Genomic DNA, 21575 nt, shown 5'->3' with positions numbered 1-21575 from the left:
TATCATACACATCAGATTTAGGCAAGGTCTGAAACATCCTAAACAAATCAGCATCATATAATAGGGGGTTATGCTTTTGGTTGTAAGCATAATTAAAGGTAGTTGATGATAGCATCTTCAATGTCCATATTTGCAGCAGTATCTTCAAAATCCATAACCAAGTCCATCAAATTACATGTATCTAAGTTCACATCCATATCAATATGATTACCCATAAAGTTAAACCTTAACACAACCTTATCATTGTCACTCATTCTGCCAAATAAGGAAAAAACATACTATGAAAAACTTAGAAACTTACAACATTCACCAATAATCTTGACAATTTTAGCAACAAACATACTATGAATAATCAATCAAAATAACATGTTCATGCCATAAAATTCGCAACCACCAGTAAATTAACCTAATATAGATGAAATTAACCAAATTTCGCCCAAAATCAAACACCACAGTCAACAAATTGCAAATCAGAACATCAAAAAACACAAACAAATGACCTAATTCATGAAATAGAAGGTTAAGAAGTAATAATGTACCTGAATTATGCAAGAATTCCCTTTTTAATTCACCAAAACTAACGAAATCCTTCGCAAACCCTAGCTTCTTCCTTCCCCGATTCAAATGATCAAAAAAATTTGAAGTAGAGTGATGGAAGGCATGCAATCAACGTCCAATCAACATAAATGGGAAGGGGAAGGGTTTATTTCTGGCAGTTGGAGGGAATGATTTTAATGGGGGTATATTAGTCTTTTCCATTTTTAAAAAGCCTAAGCTGCTATTAAGTATATTATTAACGTTTGATTAACAGACTTAATTACGGCAGTTAGTAAGTCCAAATGTGGGGTGTACCAGCATGAAGTAAAAAAAAAAGGTAGTACCAATGGGAAAAGTCAGAACCTGGAGTGTACCAATGGGAATATCCCTTATTTTTTTTAAAAAAAAAATAGGGTTTAATCATAAAAAATGCACAAATTAACTTACAATTTTGATTTTGTTTTGGAGATTTTTCTGTTACTAGTGCAATTTCTTCTCGTATATCACTCGTTGTTGAAATTGTAATAAATTTTCAGATTTTTTTTTTAGAATTGTGCAATTTGAAAAGGTTTGATGAGAGAAAATGACAGTGAAGAACAATGTAGAAACTAAAAAGTGATGACTTTTTTTAATTTTTTGTTTCATTTTTTTTGTATATTTATGTGGGGTAGGGGAATTAACCATGGTTAGTTGCAAGGAACTATGGTAACTGTTCTAACTGATGCGGTTAGTGTGGTTTAGGGCTAGTCTGGTAATTTTGGGAGGGGGGAGTAGGCAGCATTGCCTAGAGGGGGTTGTAGGCATTAGGAATTAGTCCTGCTGGGCGTGATGTTTGCCGGGCCCATTTAAGCGAGCATTGATTTGGGCCGCAAGAATAGGCGTGTAGCTGCTGCCTTGGTGTAATTCCTAATGCCTACAACCCCCTCTAGGCAATGCTGCCTACTCCCCCCCCCCTCCCCCCAAAATTACCAGACTAGCCCTAAACCACACTAACCGCATCAGTTAGAACAGTTACCACAGTAACTTGCAACTAAACATGGTTAATTCCCCTACCCCACATATATATACAAAAAAATGAAACAAAAAATAAAAAAGTCATCACTTTCTAGTTTCTACATTGTTCTTCACTGTTATTTTCTCTCTCATCAAACCTTTTCAAATTGCACAATTCTGGAAAAAAATCTGGAAATTTATTACAATTTCAACAACGAGTGATATACGAGAAGAAATTGCACTAGCAACAGAAAAATCTCTAAAACAAAATCACTTTCTTGGGGTGTAGGTAATACTAGATACACCTGGTTCTAGCGAAAAATTTGTACATCATGACTCTATGTGTACAATACTTGGGCCGGGGTCAATAAAGTCTAATCAAGTCTATTTTTAACTTAGGGTTCGTTTGATATCGCTGTGGTTTTCTGTTTTTTTTTTTTTTTGTTTTTTGGATTTCAAACTCATATGATATATGTCATATAATAAAACAAAAATTAGACAAACTTATTAAAATCATGATAAATTTGAAAACTGACAACAAAAAAGTGGAAACACCTTTTTCTTGTTTTCTGTTTTTGGTTTTTTGTTTTCAAAAAAATAAAAAACAAAAAACAATGCCAAACAAGCCCTTAACTTCTACTAAATTATTGTGTCCAAACAAATCGAACTCAAGTCGTCGGGTGCATCAATTTGCAATAGGGGGTCTCCCTTTTATTTGACAAATTTAAAAGGAAAAAAAAAAAAATCAGTGCACCCTTTCGATTTCTTGTTGTAGCTTATCTGCTCTAGTCGACTAAATTTTTTGTAAAAAAGCTTTGCTTAACAGCCAACAATGGCGGCAACCATCACCAACTTTCATCCATTCTCTCTCTTCTCTGAAACTGATCTTTGTTTCCCTTTCAATCCCACTAAACCCAATTTCACAAGAACCTCATTCATTACTTCCCCACTTTCATTTCCTGCAATTATCAACCATGCTCATAATCAGAATAACCCTCCTTTTTCTTCTTCTTCTAAACCCAAGCTTAAAAAGACAGGTCAAATTTGAGAAATTTAAGTTTATTTTCTTCAATTTTAACAATTTTAAACTCAATTGAAGAAATGGGCTTTTCTTCTTTTTTGAATTTTTCTTCTAAATGGTTGGTTTTCAGGTGTTCTTGATTCTCCAATGAAAACCCAGAAGCTGAATGTGCAGGTTTCACCCCATAGAGCTGGTATTTAAGTTTATTCATTTTTTTTTTTAATACATCTTGCAAATTCTGCTGTTACTTTTTTTTTTAAATGTTTTAGTTGACATGATTTTGATTGTTCTGCATTTATATAATGTGGGTGGAAAATTTTATGATTCATGTGATTCTTTCATGGTTTGATTTAATCCATAGGGTGGTTTGAATTATGTTTCAAACTTTCAATATTATCACAATCATAGTTCAATTATAGAGTGTTGAAATACCTGGTTACCTTTAATTTACCCTCTATATCATCTGGCAACATGTTGGTATTATTCATAAATAAGAATATAGCATATCTTGTACTCTCATCAAACTTGGGCTGAACCTATTGTTTAAATAAGTTTGCCGTCTTTATACACTTAAGTAAAAGTTCTTCTGGACTGTCATCTGATTTGTTTAAGTTTCCAGCTTGCTATTTTAAATTATTGAGTTTAAAAGTAATGGAATTCTAATGCTTAGTTGGAGCACTTGGAAGGCATATATGTGCCAAGGTCATGCAATTGTTGCCATCGTGTCTAATTATCCAAATGCTCATATATATTGTGCACAATAGGTCAATAGGTTATGCAAGTGGTGTTTGTCATAGGGAAGATTATTTCGATTTTAAAAAGTCTTTTGGTTTGGTTTTGTGTGTAAATTTAGTGGCTGCTGTGAGGTTGATGCGGATTGAGTTTGGTGGTGCTTTTGCTGATCTTCTAAATGAAAGAGGCAAGGGTTCAGGGAACAACGAGATGGAATACGTTGAAAGGACTCTTGGATTTCGCACCAGAGACCTTGAAGAAAGAGATCTCAGATTGGTCTTCTATTCTATTCTCTGTCTTCCTAAATTTCATAGTTCATATCCTATCTTTTCCTATTGCATTAATGGCAGAAGTTGAGTCTTAAAGCTACTTTAGAGTTTAGACCCTTCAAGGCAATTGCTAAATTTTAAGAGCAAATATATCCTGAATATTGTTAAGATGCTGCTTATTTCTTTTTGCTCTTTTGTGACTTGCGTTTGATGCAACTTAGCAAACAAGAGCAAATGTATAGGTATAATTTCACAGTTACTCCCATCGCTTGGAGGCACCTTCATGGATGCCTCCTCCATTGGTGGACACCCCTCCACTAGGAATATGGTGGGAATGTGTGATCTTTCATCTGCAGAATATTTGTATCTTCATGATGTTTATTCTTTGGTGGTGAGTAAAGAAAAGTATAGGGCCTTTTGTTGTGAGTCTTGGACTCATAATGAGTACTTCTGAATACTGTGGTATTCGTACAAGTGTTCACAAAAACTTAGGTTGATGATATGCAGATATGGCACTGAAAAAGTGGTTCTAGGACTAAAATGAGTTCCTTTAGTGAACATGTTCTAACCAACTTTCCATCCAGGGTTTGTAGATACTTATTCTAAATAAAGCTGAGGTGCACCTACATGATTTTTTTCGCACTTCAACTTATATACCAGTTATGAACCATGCATGGCTTTTGTCTTTTTTGGATTCAATCAAGTTCCTTTTGTGTAGGTGCTCCAACTTCAACCCTTCCCAACCTAGGTTTGTGTACTCTGTCTAAACATCAGATACAGCTACTAGCTCTTTTTGTACCTCAAGCCTGATTGATAAACCTAAGAACTAAAGGCGTGTGCATGAAACTTTTTGTATTGTTCTATAGAAGAGCATTATTGCTTCTAACTGTTCATCTTGATATTTAGGTTACTGACATTGTTGGCGGTGCAATTCGCTGGAGAAAATATCTGGACTATCTGATTCTTTCGTTGTGTCATGATGAAGGCTCTTTTAGGAGCATGGAACCTCTGCTGCTACAGGTATATCACTCGAAAGCGCTTCTGCTAAGGCTTAATCTAATTTTTTTTTTTCCCCTGGAAATCAGTGATGCAAGTATCACTTTTAAGCTAAAGATATAAAATTTGGTTAATTTGGTAAGTAAATATCCAAATGCCTTATTGTTTCAAAAGCTGTTATCTGGTTTATTAAGGTGTAGTTGTTATACTGTAATGTTGGATAGCTTTGACCTTAAAAAGTGATAATTATATATTCATTGTAGAATTCTATGAGACGTATACTAACTTATTTTTGTTTCTAGATCCTTAGGATTGGATTTTATGAGATTCTTAAACGGGAGATGCCTCCATATGCTGTTGTTGACGAGGTTAGTTTTTACTCATCTTTGCTACATGAGTCATGTCTCGTAGATATAGTGTATACTTGTTATGGAGTTAATATGGAATACACATGATTTCATACTGCTGTACATAGTTATTTGCTATAATTCTCGTTGTTGTTGTTTCCTTCTAGCTTGCATTTGCATGTAAATATTGCTATATTTATGGTCACTTGATGCATGTTAATACCTAGCAGGGTGAATGGTGATTCCCAGTGGCTTTATTTGCAGTGACTTTGTACTATTGTATGCAACTGAAGAGGGTTGCATTGTTCAATATTCCCAAATCAATATTTCTTAGATTTTGGAGGCTTATTTTATTTGTTCTTTAGGTTCAGACATGTGCTCTTACCACTGGGTTTTAATGCAGAATGTGAATCTTGCCAAGTTTGCACTTAGACCAGGCGCAGGAAACATGGTGAATGGGATCCTCCGAAAACTAGTTTCTCTTAAGGTTTAAAGATTTCTTGATATCAAATCAATCTTTGCAATTTAATGAGATTGGGGTGGCAAACCAGTAAAAAGCCACCATTCTTTTCTGGGAGTGGATTTTTATAATTAAGTTATTCATCCTTTATATATTTTAGAACATTAAGTTTTTTCTCTTTACAGGATAAAGATTCCCTTCCTGTACCTAAATTGGATGGTAATGACCGCGCACAAGCACGTGCCCTTGCTACTACTCATTCCCATCCAGTGGTGAGTTCACAATGAATACATTAAAACAGCAGCTGAAACTTTTTATGCTTGTATACTTGAGAATATGGGGCAATATTCATGGTAGTCTTATATTATGCTTTCCCTGCTCACCTCCCCCCTCCCCCCACCACCACATAACAAAAAATGCAGCATGAATCCAGTTGTGAGTGTGATAGTTGTATATGTTGACCAGGAAGCGGTGCTATGCTTTCAGGGTATTACAATAATTGTACGTTAATGCTGACTAGTTTCCCTTTTCCTCATAACCCCTCCTCCCCCCACCAGTGGATGGTAAGACGGTGGACCAAGTACCTTGGACAAGAAGCAGCTATCAAATTAATGATATGGAATAACACTGATCCAAGTTTCAGCTTGCGGTTGGCATTTTTATTATCCTCCTAGTCATGATTTCCTTAAGGCTTTGTTGTGATACTAATCCTGCTATTTACTTGTTTCTGCATCTGTTTTTCTTGGTGCAAGGGCCAATATTGCAAAAGGATTAACTCGAGAAGACCTTGTTATGAAGCTTAATGTGCTGAAGGTTAATGACTCTTCCCTCTTATATACTGGACATCCTATTTCAATTCTATGCACATCATAATACTTTGTCTTTAGGTACCACATGAACCTTCCTTGCACTTGGATGATTTTGTGCGTATCAGAAGAGGGATGCAGGTGCTGTCTTGTGACTCTAGTCATAATAATTTATGTTTATTGTGAAATGTTTAATATCTTAGGACCAATTTATTTCCTGATTTGTTTCTCATATCTCAGAGTGTGATACAAAATGGATTCCTAAAAGAAGGTTTATGCTCAGTTCAGGACGAGAGTGCAGGTCAGTATATTTAAAATTATTTTTATTGCTTCATAAACAATGCCTTCTAGATCTTATAGTAATTTGATATGCTGACACTGAAAACATTCACTATTCAGTTCATGCTGTGCACATCTCGTCATTTCATACTTGTATTTTATTTTACTTGGATCAAGACCATCTTATCTAATGCCATTGTTCTCATATTGATAGATAATCCATCCTATTCTCTACTTCTTTAAAAGAATATAAAGGAAGATAAGATTTCTGAAAAATATATGACCTTACCATCTCACACAATCGTTAAGTGTAATACTATTATACATCTTTGCTTTGCTGCAGGTCTAGCTGTTTCTGTTCTGGATCCACAGCCTGATGATTGCATTATTGATTGTTGTGCTGCTCCTGGGGGGAAGACACTCTTCATGGCATCTCGCTTGAATGGCCGAGGTATATCATGAGCAAATAGGCATTTTTCTTTAGCAACAGTTAAATTACTGATGATGCTGGTTTTGGATTCTAAATCTCTAGCTTTTCAGGTATGATATCAGCGGTTGACATAAATAAAGGTCGTCTACGAATTCTTGAAGAAACAGCCAAGTTGCAGTCAGTTGATAGTGTGATCAATTGCATCCATGCTGATCTTCGCTCCTTTGCAGTAAGTCATTGTAATGTGTGATATTAGCTTTGCTGTCTCCCTCTTGTTTCCTATAGAAAATACTTAAGCAATTTTTTCTATTTGCATCAGGACAGCAACAAATTGAAGTTTGATAAAGTTCTGCTAGATGCTCCATGTTCTGGCCTCGGTGTACTATCTAAAGTAAGTGGTACTGCTTTTCTTCCATTCAAAACTATTTTTGAGATCGAATCGTTGATCTATTTTATTTTATTTTCTCTCGGAAGAGGCCAGATTTGCGTTGGAATAGAAAGCTGGAGGATATGCAAGAGCTAAAGTCATTGCAGAATGAGCTGTTGGATGCTGCCTGCAAGTGAGATCAAAATTAACCCTGCCTCTGAAAGTGCATATAATTGACTTTTTTCTAATAGGCCATGCTTGGATTGGGGATTTGGGGGTAATAGATTATTAAGGGGGTAATAAAAGTCAAAATAGGGTAAAATGGTGATTAGAGGTATTATTGTAGGGAGATAAGGTGTCAATGAACAACATAAGAAAGGTGGAAATCATTACCCCCAAAATAAGGGTAATAGTTACCCACCCTCCCCTAGTGTAATTATTAACCCCCAAAATGAGGGTAATTGTTCCCCTTTCTTCACCTATCACTTCACTACCACTACATAAATCTCCTTACACTCACACCATCACTATCTCCACCTCCCCTGTATTTACTTTCATTTTGCTAAGTTTGACTTTTATTAACCCCAATCCAAGCATGGCCTAAATGGCTCTTTTTCCTAATTGTGGACTCATAATATTCCATTTTTTCCTTTTGTCGGTCTGGTTTAACATCCACAGGCTAGTCAAACCAGACGGTGTGCTTGTGTACAGTACCTGCTCCATTGATCGTGAAGAAAATGAAGACAGGGTATCTGCATTTCTTATTAGACATCCGGTTGGAGCTGTTATTCTTATTAGCTGTAAATTATAAAATTAGTATTTTCCATTTTATATAATTGTTGGCTGGATGCCCGTCTCTATGTTAATTTGTTATTTGCTGGGTGACAGGAATTCCAAATAGACCCTGTTCACAGATATGTTCCATCTGACTTTTCAACTGAACAAGGATTCTTTCGCTCGTGTCCAGTGAAGCATTCAATGGATGGTGCATTTGCTGCACGTCTAATTCAATCACAGTAAGCATGGGAGAAGCCATCTGATGTAGCAGCTCCAGAGACTGACTAATGAAAAAAATTAAGGAAAACCAGCTGATGAGGTATTCTTGAAGGCATGCCACACTTACAAAATCTTATGTGCAATTTTTTTCATTTCTAAGCAGTCTCTTGCTATTTATCTTCAATCAGTTAACTTGAATGTTATTCTTTTGCATCTAATATGCAACCTTTTCTCTTTTAATTGTTAACTTTGAGCAGTAGGATAATGATGAATTTTTTACTGATAAGTTAGCTGGCGTGCCAATTGCTTTGTCCTTTTTGATACAGGATGATGTCAAATACTTGTCCCAGAACGAGTTAAACAAGCAGCACATCCTGGTTGGCCTGAAGTTTTAGCAGGCTGTTATTGGTCCTGATTTGAAGGTCAGGCCACAGAGACAAGAATATTGAACATCTACTGTACCCTTTTCATATATGGGTGTCTCGTGTCAACAATCCAAGACCTTGCTGAACAACCACCAATGGGGAAAATAGGTGCTAATTTGGTAGCATGGAATTGCACACGATTGGGAGAGAGAGACAAATAGAGGGGAGGGGGTGAGGGGTGTACTGTTAGTTAGATTGGGCTCCCATTTAGCTGCACCCCTCTTATGGTTGATTATGGTATATATAACACCTAATTTGTCAAACTCATTGTGTATATAACACGAATGGTTGATTATGCATTAGAAAACGCTCAACATTCATTCATGTAGCATTGTAGCGTAATTCTTCATTAATTTTTGAAAATTTCTGCTGTTTTATTGGAATTTCTGAATTCTGACAAAAGATATCTGACCTTGATGGTAAAAACTCCCCTTCCCACTACAAACTTCTCATAATCTTATAGACTTATAGTGCATGGAACTATGAAGTATCTGGCAGGTGCAACGCTTTTATGGCTTCACCCATTATAATCTAGCTTCCCCTTGTTTCACACTTTCACAGAATTCCCTACATAACCAATGGTATCGGTATTCTTATTCCTCCCATGATCACCTCCTCGGGAAGAATCCATAGCTTTTATCATTAGGAGGAGCTTGGCATTGCTATGAATCTGCATTCGCTCCATGACCACGCTTGTATCAAATAAGTTTATGCATCGATTTGAAGTCTTATTAATGGAGGATGACTCCTAAATGATCTTGAATCTACTGATGAAGACATGTATACAGACACCATATATGGAATAATTATAGTGTAGCAGAACAAAAACCTGAATTGAACTAATAATGAATTGTATTACGAATTGTTTGAAAACTACTTTTCATACATAAAACTATCCAGTAATTATCTTTAATCCAATAATCGCTTAAAAAACAAAATATTGTCTAAACCTATAACAAAATCATTCCATACAATTCAATATCCTATCCCATATAGTAAATTTTATCTAAAGTGTATTCCGTAATTACACTTTACATCATATTATCATAAGAACATATAGTTACAATTAGAGCTGATAAAAAGTTGTGTCGTGTGGTGCTCATGTTTAGTCTCGTGTCAATTTCGTATTGCTCACAAAATCTATCAGAAACCATGTAAAGTATAGGATAATTGCATAAGTTGACCACTAAAGTATAGGATAATTGCATAATTTGACCACTTTGTCTAAATAGATCGTGTTCGGGTTGGTTTCAAATCATGTGGTATCAACTTCATGTTTTCTCTTAGTAACTTCGTTTTTTTGTCGTGTTGGTTTCGATTTGGAAATTGTACATGGTCAAACATAAAAGTCAAAGTTTTACAAATAACCAAAAGGTGAGATTTTGTATAAACTCCCTCCCAGTTTCGTCCAATTAGTTTATGCAATGTCTTGTATAAGTGCATTGCTAAGTGTCTGACAAATAGGCTTCGTCGGGTTTTACCTTCTCTAATTTCGGATTCTCAGACAGCTTTCGTCCCGGGTCGACTAATGGCAGATAATAGTTTATTGGCTCATGAACTTTTATCTTACATGGACACTTCTTCTTCTACTCAGTGTTCTGCTGCGTTAAAGCTTGATATGAATAAAGCCTATGACAGGGTTAACTGGGATTTCTCTAGGAGACTCTCCGCCATTTTGGGTTTCCCCCCTACTGGGTCCATATTTTACAACAGTGTGTCACTACAGTTTCGTATCAGATTCTAGTTAATGGTTCTCCTACCAAACCCTTTTGTTCGAGATGTGGTCTACGCCAGGGTGACCCTTTATCTCCTTATTTGTTTGTGTTATGCATGGAGGTTTTCTCCTTGATGCTTCAACGGGACAAACGGAATGGCCTGTTTCAAGATTTGCGTATTTCTCGCAGGGCTCTTTCTATTTCTCATCCGTTCTTTGCAGATGATGCCTTACTGTTTTTCCGGCCGTCTGTGAGCAAATTCTATCAGTGACTAATGAATTCTGCTCGGTTTCTGGCCAAATGATAAATTTGCAAAAGTCCTTTGTTATATTCAGTCGCAATACACTTGACGATTTTAGGGATTTCCTGTCATCGGCGCTCAATATGCAGGCTCGTCCTTCCATTGGCAATTATTTAGGTCTCCCGGTGGATCTGGGTCGTAGTAAATGTAAGGATTTTCAATTTATGGTTGATAAGGTTGTCCAACGCCTGTCGTCCTTTGCCACCCTTGGCTTGTCGCAGCAGCAAAATTGGTTATTATTAACTCCATTTTGGTGGCATCTTTTAACCATATTCTTTCAGTGTTTAAGGTTCCTTCTACTGTCTGCGATCAGTTGGATAACCTTATTGCTTGTTTTTGGTGGAAATTGGGCAAAGAGTCGAAAGGTATGGCTTTAGCCTCTTCTTCTGAGTTGCATCTTCCTAAAGGTTTAGGTGGTCTGGGGATCCGAACTCTCCGCTCGTTTAACTTGGCCTTGCTTGCCAAGCAATCTTGGCGTCTTATGCATCATCCTCAACTTCTAGTTTCCAAGGTCCTAAGGGCGAAATACCCTTCTTTGCTTTCTACTAATCCCACTATTTCTTCTGCTCGTCCTTCTTGGGGTAGTTATGGTCTACTACAGGGTGGTTCGGTGTTTTCTATGGGGGCGGTTTGGAAGGTTGGTTCTGGAGACAGGGTTAGTATTCTGAATGATTCGTGGATTCCTAAGATTGACATTGTTTTTAAGGATACTGTTCCAGCTGTGGACCGTCCCAGTATGGTGTCTGAGTTATTGCTTCCAGGCTCTATGTCCTGGAATGTATCTTTGGTTCAACATCTGTTTCCTCCGCCCGTTACGTCATCTATTCTTGCTTTAGAGCGTCCCAAGCAAAGGATTGATGAATTTGTCTACTGGAAGTATATTCGGGATGGTTCTTTCACCACGAAGTCGGCTTACTCATGTCTGCTTTCTCAGCAGTTTGCCGTGGGGGCTGTTGGGCTTCCCGAGGCTTGGTGGAAGCGTTTATGGGGTTTGCCTATTCTTCCTAAATGGAAGATGTTTACTTGGAAAGTATTACATAGTGCTATTCCCACGACAACTTTACTTGTGCGGAAAGGTTTGCCTATTGACTCTACTTGTGTGTTTTGTGGCCAGGCTCCTGAATCGGTTGATTACCTGTTTCGAGACTGTTCGTTTACCCATATGTTATGGAGCTCTGGGCCTTGGGCTCCACCCACTTCTTCCTCCCTTTCTGTTCCTTTTCATGAGTGGTTTACAGAGATAGTGTCTGGTTATGCAGCTTCTAAGGATTGGTCTATATTAGATCGCTTCTTTGGGATATGCTGGGTTATTTGGGTGACTAGAAATAATGTTAGATTCTGCTCGGAGGTTTATTCTCCCTCCTCTGTGCTTGAGGTAGCTTCCAGCTGGTCAAGTAAGGAGGCACGCACTACCATTGATAGTTCGGTTGGTTCTCCTCCGGGGTTCTCTTCTTTTCCCTCTTATTATGTTCTAAGAGGGAAGCTGAGTGATGTGTGTGATTTTACTTTGATGTTTGATGGAGCCTGGACAAGGAGACTCATAATGCGGGGGCAGGCTGGTGTTTTTGGAATTTGGTGCCTTATCATTGTTTAGGTGGTGGGGCTCGGGCTTGTGTGGCTAGTTTTGCTCTGCATTTGGAATTGATTGTTTGTCATTTGGGTCTTAAGCATGCTCTTCAACGGGGGTTTACTCGTGTGCTAATTTTATCAGACTGTGCGATTATTCCTAGATTGCTCTTGGAAGCTACGCCATCGGACATCTCGGTGGTTTGGCTTGTTCGTGACATTCGCCAGAATTTGTTGTCCTTTCTTTCATGTCATTTTAGAAAGGTTCCTAGTTCTGTTGTTGAAGCTCACTCTCTTGCGACTACTAGCCGTCGTAGGGAGTTGCTTCGTGTTTCTTTTAGTGCTTTTGTAATTCTCTTTGTAAAAAAAAAAAATAAATAAATGCAATGAGCTGAAACAGAGACACAAAAGAAATGAAGAAGCTCATCAGAGTTTCCCCAATTTCTCTCTCCTCCGCCCTAATTCGAACCCTAACTTCTTCTTCTTCAATTTCAACAACAAATTTCTCATTGAAAAATGTAACAAAATCCAATTTTGAAGAAACCCTAGTCGACCTTACTACCCATGTCAAAGCTGCTGATTTCGTCGCCATTGATTTGGAGATGACTGGAGTTACGAGTTCTCCTTGGCGTGAATCGTTCGAGTTCGATCGGTACGATGTTCGGTACCTTAAAATTAAGGATTCTGCTGAGAAATTTGCTGTTGTTCAGTTTGGTGTTTGCCCCTTTCGCTGGGATTCCTTGAAAAACTCTTTCGTTGCTCATCCGTTAGTAATCTCTCTATCTTGTTCATTTTCTATTGAATTTGTTATTTTATAGTGTTTTTTGAAATTTTAATTTGGGAATGTTATTAATTTGTGCATAAATTTTGAATTTAGCAGTGATTTTAGCTGAGCTGATTGAATGAAGGAGTTATAGTGTTAGGATTGATGATAATATTTGAATTTTAGTGTTGTGCTGTAATGGAGGATGTAGAAGTAGTGTATTTAAGCAGCTTTGTTTTGTCGAATGCGTCGCCCTGGTATTGGTTATGGTTATGCTAACACTGCGTAGTTTTCGGATGTTTGAGTAAAAATGTTGCTTTTTCTCGATAATAATGGTTTATGATTGAATTTTTTAGGATGCCCCTTCTTAAATTGAATGATGAATTGATGAGAGAGTGTGAGGATAACAAATTGGAAATTATGTGGTACCTTATTAAATAATGGTAAATTGGAAGCTTGTAACAACCAGATTAGTGATAAGAGTGATAGCTATTATAGATGGAGGGAAATCTAGACCCCCTCCCCAACTCGAGTTCGTCCGTCTGCTAGGTATGGTGCTCATCATTGCAAGGTAATAGCGAGTATAGCTGTTGAATATCAAGGTCTTGAGATAGTTATTGTCCTAACTGCGGTTATTGTTCCTGCTATTTGTGCTTAAATCTTGCAATTTTTAAGGATGCTTGTCATGCTTTGATTTACCTATATTTGATATCTCTGCTTGGTAGGTAGGTGTTAATTTTATTGTAAATTGCTGGACATACATAAATCAAAGTGATTTGGAACATGGGTAATCAAGTGCATCAGAATTAAGTCCAAATGTTATTATGAAAGTAATAAGTTAATCTCAATCGTTTGAAAGGCACATGAAGGGTTACTCCATCTAATAATGTCATATCGTCTCATTGGCAGGCATAATTTTTACATATTTCCACGTCAAGAGCTTCCCACTGATGGCCCGTCACATGAATTTTTGTGCCAGACAAGTTCGATTGACTTTTTGGCACAATATCAGTTTGACTTCAATACATGTATACATGAAGGTAACATATGTGGTTCATCACTCTTTTGATTCTTACGTATGTGTTAGTTCCGGTTTGGGTGGATGCAAGCATGCCAGTTTCATCATTCAGACTTATATTCATAGAAAATTATAGTCACAATGATGTCAACTTTTTGTGGTAAATTTACACGTTGCATAATCTCAGGAGTGTCTTATTTATCCAGAGGACAGGAAGATGAGGCCTTGAGTCGCTTGAATTCAATATATAACGGGAAATGGCAAAATGTTAATGAAGTTAGAGATATACCTTTGAGTAATGTAGCTGATGTTCTGTTCTCAGAACGGATGAAAAATCGGCTCAGTGGTTGGCATGATATGTTGCTACTCAACAGAAATACAAATGCTGTGCTTCCAAGTGCTGTAAAATCTAAACAACAATTTGAAACCATATTTTTTAATATGCGTCCTGCTCTTAGATTGAACGGGTTCACCTCTCATCAGCTGAAGTTGATGGAATTGGTAATCCTTTGAATCACATTTTTTACATGCATCATGTCTTTTTATTTCAATTTTCAGGTTGAATATCTTGTCTGCAGTTGTGTTAGTACACTGATATTGATCGAGTTGCACCAGATTTTGAACTTTGGGATGCTAATACAATAGTAACTTGTGTGATGACATCTATTGTCCATTTCATAGAACTTAATGCCTTAGACATAGCTAGTTATTTTGTCTTCCTGTAACAGTTGGCACCAGATTTTTTTTTTTTTTTTTTTTTTTTTTTTGGTATTTATTTTGTTATATTTTGAAATTCCACTAATTTAACACTGCAATTGCAGGTCATAAGGAAGCACTTTAAGGATCTTGTTTTCGTTCGTGCTCATGATGAAAGTTCCATCTTGCAGAAGCTTGTTGTTTATGTAGAGTCCGACGATGACAAGATTAAACTTATGGTGAGAAAAATGTCAATTACACTGATAATTACTACATTAATTACTTTTCCTTGGCCCATCTTAATTAGTAGGTCAGTGTAGCCTGTCATGATGGGATACATGCGGGGATTGTGTTGGTTGTTGCAGACATTGTATTAGGATTGTTTGTTTCTTTTTGAATCTGCTTGGCATGATTAGGTCTTAGCCGTCTTACTAAACGATATCTCTTTTGTTTATTGAAGCGAGCTAGATTTAGTATTTGGCAGACAATAACTAGCTTTGTGCAGCCTTTTCTGCTTGCCACATTTATAATTTTTCCTTCTTTTGCAGGAGGAGATAAAGAATGAGTCTCACCAGCACGCAAGGCGAAAAGTAAAAGCAGCTGCAGGATTCCGGCATGTCATTGACCTCCTCTGTGCTGAAAATAAGCTAATTGTAGGTCACAATTGCTTTTTAGGTATATTTTTCTTGCTTACATGCTCAGGCAGTCTGGGACCAACACCCCCACAGCCTACCTCTCATTAAAAAAAATTGGTAACCGTCCCCACTTTAATTGTGACTTTGTGAGAGGTGGGAGCATTAGTCCTACACCATCACCATATTATAATGTTTGCACTTAAAGTCCTTACTAGTGTCATTTCTTGTCATCTGAGATATGGCATATTGTAATTGTGGCAGACATGGCTCACATTTACCATAAATTCTTTGGTCCTCTTCCATCAACTGTTGAAAAGTTTGTGCTAAACATCCACAATTCTTTTCCACAAATTGTTGACACGAAAGTACTGTTGAATGCGGACGCAAGCCTTCAAAAATGTATGAATAATGCCAGCACATCATTGGCCTCCTCATTTTCTCTGATGTGCCCTGAGATAGCCTCCGGAAAATCCTCTGTTTTGGGCATACAGCCTTGTGTGAAGGTGGAGGTTCAAGTGGATGACATGAGGTTTGTCACCTGAACTGCCTTGTATCCAATTTTCCATAAAATGCTTCTTTTGAGTCTTTCAACATGTCTGTCTTGATTCTTGAGGGCAATCTGAAAATCAAACTGGAGATGGACCTTTTATTGTAGATAATTTTTCAATTTTTCAGTAAGACATTGTTTGCACCAGTGTGGCAGTGTCATTTGCAATTATTCACATTGTTTCTGATAGCTACTTTCCACTTTACGTTTTTTATGTGAAACCAATTTATTCCAGTGTCTTTTTCCAGGTCCTCAAATTGGAACTCTGGGGCCAGGCATGAAGCTGGTTATGACGCATTCATGACCGGGTGTATCTTTGCTCAAGCTTGCAGTCATCTGGGTGTTGATTTCTCTTCTGAGAAGGTATTAAACAGTGAGAATCTTCAAAAATATGTTAATCAGCTTTATCTCAGTTGGAGTTCGGGAGATGTAATCAATCTAAGCACTGGTGATGTGAATGAAATTCCCGTTATCAATTCTGTTAAAAGGAGGTTTCTCAACATAATGCATCCTAGCATCGTATTGATCTGGGGATTTCACCCAAAACTCAGGGCAGGCAAGATAAAAAATTGCATCTGTAAAGTGTTTGGTGTACACTCAGTTGCTTGCATCTATAACTTGGATGAAACTGCAGTGTTTGTTCAGTTTAGTACGGCAGACTTGGCTGCTAGCTTCCTCACCTTAAAGGAAAGTTTAGAAACAAGTGATTATTCCATCTCTGTCCTACATCCTTTATCAAAGTTGTTGGAAGGTGGAAAAACCCGCGCTGCTGGATATGAAGTTTACAAGGATATCTGTAGTTCCCCAATTTCAAAGGTCTTGTTTGCAGAGCAAGCGGAGGCAATTGGAATTAATTGGAAGACCAAATTAATAGAAATTGAAACAGATAGCCAGAACCTAGAACCAGAGAAAATTACCGGGAAAACTGAAAGGTCAAGTCTATCACCAGAGATTTGCAAAGCAACCAAATCGAAGGTAGATGTTCAGAAGTGCACATCTGATCAGAATGTATTTGACAAGATTTTGTACTCTCCTGATTCTGAAGCCAACAGAGAGTTGAAAGTCACAAGTTCTTGTAATTCATAGGCCATTTAGTGTAACCATTCGAATCTTAGCAAATTGATTAGATTTCTGAAATTCATACTTGATAGTAAAACGTACCCCTGTATCATTTCAGTGTAAGACATGTTGGAAATAATATAGGGAAATTTTGATCGTTCTATATTGATGTGTCTGGGACTTGACTTTCAATTTTTAGTCTGTTGAAATTTGAGATTCAGCAAATTATTGTGTAATTTGGTGTGTTTCAGATGGATTTTGTGGCTAAATTTGTCCATCATAAAAACCATTATTTTTGCAGGAAAAGTAAGCAGACGTATAGAACAGCTAAAGTTGCAGAAAAAGGATGCAGACATGCAGTAAAATAAATTCACTATTTCATTTTAATATTAAAATCATAATCGAAGTCCAACGGCACTAAATTAAAACAAATATTCCTCAAACAGCAGAGGAGAACAACATGAATAAACTAAAATAGATTAATAGCACTCTGCCCTAAAGGTCTAAACTCTAAAGCAATAAAAAAAAACATTCCTAACTTCAAAGAACTTCCTTAATCCATGAACAGATAAAGCACGATCACGACACCCATGAACAGCGTCATAAAATAAGACGTGACAGACAGAATATCACTGGCATTGGTAGGGGTAGGACCCCATGAATCAGTGATGAACCCATCTCCGCCATCACGACCCCCAGTTGGTCCATCAGCCAAGGGTGCAGGGGCAGGGGCAGGGGCAGCGGCAGTGGGCTGATGAGCAGCAGCTTGCACCATGACGCGGATTATCATCTTCTGACCTGCTAGACAGTGATCTGGTTCACCACTGATAAAGTATACAAAACCCGAACGATCAAACTCAAAGACAGTATCCCCATCATCGAATTTCAAGATTGGGTTGCTCACATCACAATTCTCATAGTCAACTCTTTCAACCAGGAGCACTGAGTCTTTTTTATACTTGAAATCTATCAGTAAAAAACAAACAATCAGATTGTCAGAAACTGACTTACAGTACAATTTTAGATAATAAGCACTACAAAATTACCAAATCCAACAATTAAACAAACCTAATAACATACAAAAATCAGATAAGCAAGATTGTTTTGTAACATTCATATGCAAGAAAACATACTGATAGTATCTCCAATGTGAAACCTGTGTTGCTCAGCCCACTCATTGTAAGTCTCGAACTCGCTTCCATCAGGCTTAACCCATCCGCTGTCACCTCCTACTTGAAGCTGAAAGCAGGAAACATGGGAGACAGCCAAGGAGACAAAGAGGACGGCGAAAATCAGAGAAAATTTGGAAGCTTTGTTTGCTGAAAACGCGGTCATTTTTTTTTCTTGTTGATGAAATCAGAGTATGTTTATGCAGAGAAAGTAAAGAAAGCGCAAAGAATGAAGCAAATGTAAGTGCAAGTACTTAAGAGTTTTGCAGTTTATATAGAAGAGTAAAAGTGGCAGTTAAGGTAGTTACTTTAAGTGTTGGTCAAAGTAAGGGGAAGTGGAGGGAAAAGTGGGGAAAGATTGAGGGAAGTTTTTAGCTCATTAATTAAATAGTGGTTTGAACGTGATTTCAGTCAAAATGCAATTTTTTTTTAATTTTTAAATTAAAAAAAATAAAAATATTTTCTCTTTTTTTTTAATAAATAAATTATTTTCTCCTAAGATATAACTTAAAAATAATTTTTTTTTTTACTAGAAATTTTAACTTCGTTAGGAAAACATAATAGAACTTTCAGGAATTATGAAGTTGATGGTGGAGAATTATACTCCGTAATGACTTTTTTTTTTTTATTATTTATTTATATGGATATATCTATTACTTATTTTAAAAATAAAAGTGAAATTTATTTGTTACTTAATGTTAATTGATAAAATTAAATGAATATATGCGTGATTTATTGAACATAAATATTAGGATAATCCGAATGTATATTATGAACAAAAGTTATTGTATTATTTTTTGGCAAAGATCACACAGAAAATACGTGTATAAAAATTAAGTAACACATTCAAGTTCCTCAAAAAAAAAGTATAGCACTTATTCAAAAAAAAAAAAAAAAAAAAAGTACAGCACATTCAAGTTTTGCATTTTGCCTTAGTATTTGTATTGCAATACCTAAGGAGAGCATATTGTATCGTAATAAACATATTGTATATATATATATATATATATGATGTTTGAATACTCGATGTGATTTAAGAAAGAACATTTCATAACAAAAGGATCATGCTAACGAGTACCCCCGGAGAATCATGCAATATGTAGTATTAAGAACGGACCATGGATAATCCAAGTAATGTAGCGGGTATGTACCAACAATATATCCTAGATTTAGACAGTTTGACTAGGCCTTTTTAAAAAAAATTAAACTCGAGATTCTTAAATTGTTGATAGATCTTTTTGTTATTACATGATAGAGTATCTTAATTTATAACAATATTCCCTTGATTTTAATGAATATAGACTTATAAAGTTAAAATATTTTGATATAGATAGATGACCTTAGACACCTTGATACAGTTGACTTACAAAAACCTTTGTAAAACAGCAAATTTTTCTCCTTCACTATGTAATTGTATATGTAATCTCAAAAATATATGATTGTTATCATAAAGATTTTTCTCTGATTATTCAAATACTTGTATATATTCTCGAATCTTTGTTGATTTTGATTGGTATCATTGTGTTGTAAGCCATCAATTTGGTAGAAAATTACAGTAGATATTGTTGATTTTAGTATATCCTGTAAGCACAGTTTATAACTATATAATTAGATGTTTGTATGTTTGTATGTATGTGCTAAACTTCGGACTCATTTATACATGTTGAATAACATTTAGCCATAAGCAACTTCAAATGTCTAACAGTAGAGAAGGTTAGTTCATCCTTTCTTTCGTGATTTTGGTTATGTTTTTTTGTTCTTGGTTGTAGTTAAGATCAATTAGACAATTAGACAATTAGACATAAGCAACTTCAAATGTCTTCGGGCATGTTATATGTTACATGGACACGAGTAACACGACTACAATTTTTCAGTGTTGATACATTTGCAAGTGTTGTTTTCCTATAAATCTATAATTTTACATATTTTGGCCTAAATTCAAATTTCCATGAATTCGACTTACCTCACGAGTTTTTCTGGTGAAATGAAAGAGTCTATGTATCCAATAGATAATCTTTATCCCATTACTTTCTTCCATATTATAATAAATTTAACTAAAGTTTCTGTCATACTGTGTGTTTATGTGTTTGCATATTTTCTTTTGCTCATAATATAGATATATTTGTGATATTGTGATGCTTAATAAAAGTGTAATTCTAATGTACATTTTGCTGCCTTGTTTGTAGTTCATTCTATTCGTCGAAATGACTCGAGGAACAAGGCTATTCATGTCCATTTGATCAATTTTGCTTGATGGAAGTGTTGACAGAAGAGAGAGAGCACAACCCATCATTTGCTAAAGAAAAACCTTTACCTGTGTTGGGAGTGTGCTTTCTCTTCTTCTGTCAACAAAATCATATTCGTCTTATACATGTGAATGTATGTCCTTCTTATCTCATACTCTTTTCGTCCCTATTTGATAGCAGTCCACAATTTGATTAGAGGTAAAAATTCAAACAATTAAATTTATTTTAAAAATCTACTGTTATAATCTTTGTTCATCATTCTGAATTCTGCATTTTTACAAGAAAGAAGCAAACCTTTATATCATGATTTGGACTAATGGAGTAAGAGTAGGAGTCATAGGAAAACAGTATGCACCACTTGGATTGATCATATACATATAGCTATAAACCTATAAATAACAATAGAATGGTAAAATTCTATGATCAATGCTTTAACTCCTGAAAGAAGTACAAGTAGTATTTATTAGGAAAGATATGATATATTATTTGATTACAAGATATATTTTCTTATAGTTTATCTTAGGAAAAGATAATTAGTTTCCTAAGTTAGATAAGTTTTGGTTTCCTTGTTGCTCAAGGAGAGATCTTGTATAAATATGGATGTTGGGTGGAATATTATGATCAAGAAATACAATTCTAATTCTTCTATATTTTCTAAACATTATCATGGTATCGGAGCTAAGGTTGCTTCAATAAACAAATCTTGAATTTTTTTTTTTAATTCACCATGGGTAATTCATCCCCACCAACCAACCGTGTGAATGGAAAGTGGATCGTGGATACCGGTTGCTCCCATCATGTAACCGGCGATCTTTCTTGCTTGGTTGACGTTCATGATGTCCCGTCTTGCAATGTTGGTCTTCCGGATGGCCAAAGTGTTGTGGCCATGAAAGAAGGAGTTGTAAAATTGACGGACAAAATCACTCTTTATAATGTTCTTTTTGTCCCAAAATTAAATTGTAACTTGATTTCGGTTTCACAATTATGCTCTACAAACAATTGTGAAGTCATAACTAACTCTATCACTTGTACTATACAGGACCAATGCACGAGGGAGGTGATTGGCACGGGTGATCTAAGGGATGGACTATACTATTTTCGAGAGGAGGCATCCATAGCGGCCGTTTCTATTGAAGACTCATCCAACTTGAAGCTTTGGCATAAAAGATTGGGGCACCCTTCCGAGAAAGTTGTAAAACTCC

At 36.2% G+C, this 21575-nt stretch overlaps 2 protein-coding genes and 1 pseudogene across 4 annotated transcripts; 2 read left to right on the top strand and 1 right to left on the bottom strand.

The window, feature by feature from the left end:
- Window positions 1-2266: 2266 nt before the first annotated feature.
- LOC145576985 (uncharacterized) lies at window positions 2267-9044 on the top strand. 3 transcript variants are annotated; one of them, XM_081634685.1, is made up of 18 exons: window positions 2267-2567; window positions 2682-2744; window positions 3405-3559; window positions 4459-4572; window positions 4851-4916; window positions 5299-5382; window positions 5541-5627; window positions 5913-6004; window positions 6108-6168; window positions 6243-6302; window positions 6402-6462; window positions 6784-6891; window positions 6981-7099; window positions 7190-7261; window positions 7345-7430; window positions 7916-7985; window positions 8126-8333; window positions 8560-9044. In XM_081634685.1, exons 1-17 carry the CDS (start codon window positions 2363-2365, stop codon window positions 8255-8257), a joined length of 1635 nt encoding a protein of 544 aa, XP_081490811.1. In that variant the 5' UTR covers window positions 2267-2362; the 3' UTR covers window positions 8258-8333; window positions 8560-9044. The 3 variants fall into 3 exon arrangements, with proteins under 3 accessions (XP_081490811.1, XP_081490810.1, XP_081490812.1); XM_081634684.1 differs by having other exon boundaries at window positions 7916-8012; XM_081634686.1 differs by lacking the exon at window positions 8560-9044 and having other exon boundaries at window positions 7916-8037; window positions 8126-8260.
- Window positions 9045-12365: 3321 nt separating this feature from the next.
- Window positions 12366-17139, top strand: LOC145576983 (poly(A)-specific ribonuclease PARN-like). Its single transcript, XM_081634683.1, has 7 exons — window positions 12366-13006; window positions 13913-14043; window positions 14209-14522; window positions 14843-14956; window positions 15266-15392; window positions 15614-15881; window positions 16148-17139. The coding sequence occupies exons 1-7, from the start codon at window positions 12654-12656 to the stop codon at window positions 16983-16985; spliced, it is 2145 nt and encodes a 714-aa protein (XP_081490809.1). The 5' UTR covers window positions 12366-12653; the 3' UTR covers window positions 16986-17139.
- A 372-nt stretch (window positions 17140-17511) lies between these two features.
- On the bottom strand, window positions 17512-18293 carry LOC145575812 (early nodulin-like protein 6 pseudogene; annotated as a pseudogene).
- Window positions 18294-21575: the final 3282 nt, after the last annotated feature.

The sequence above is a fragment of the Chenopodium album genome, chromosome 13 (assembly GCF_948465745.1).
Source record: "Chenopodium album chromosome 13, dcCheAlbu1.1, whole genome shotgun sequence".
NCBI classification, from domain to species: Eukaryota; Viridiplantae; Streptophyta; class Magnoliopsida; order Caryophyllales; family Amaranthaceae; genus Chenopodium; species Chenopodium album.
The sequence above is the reverse complement of the archived record's forward strand: the minus strand, read 5'-3'. Positions and strand labels throughout refer to the sequence as shown.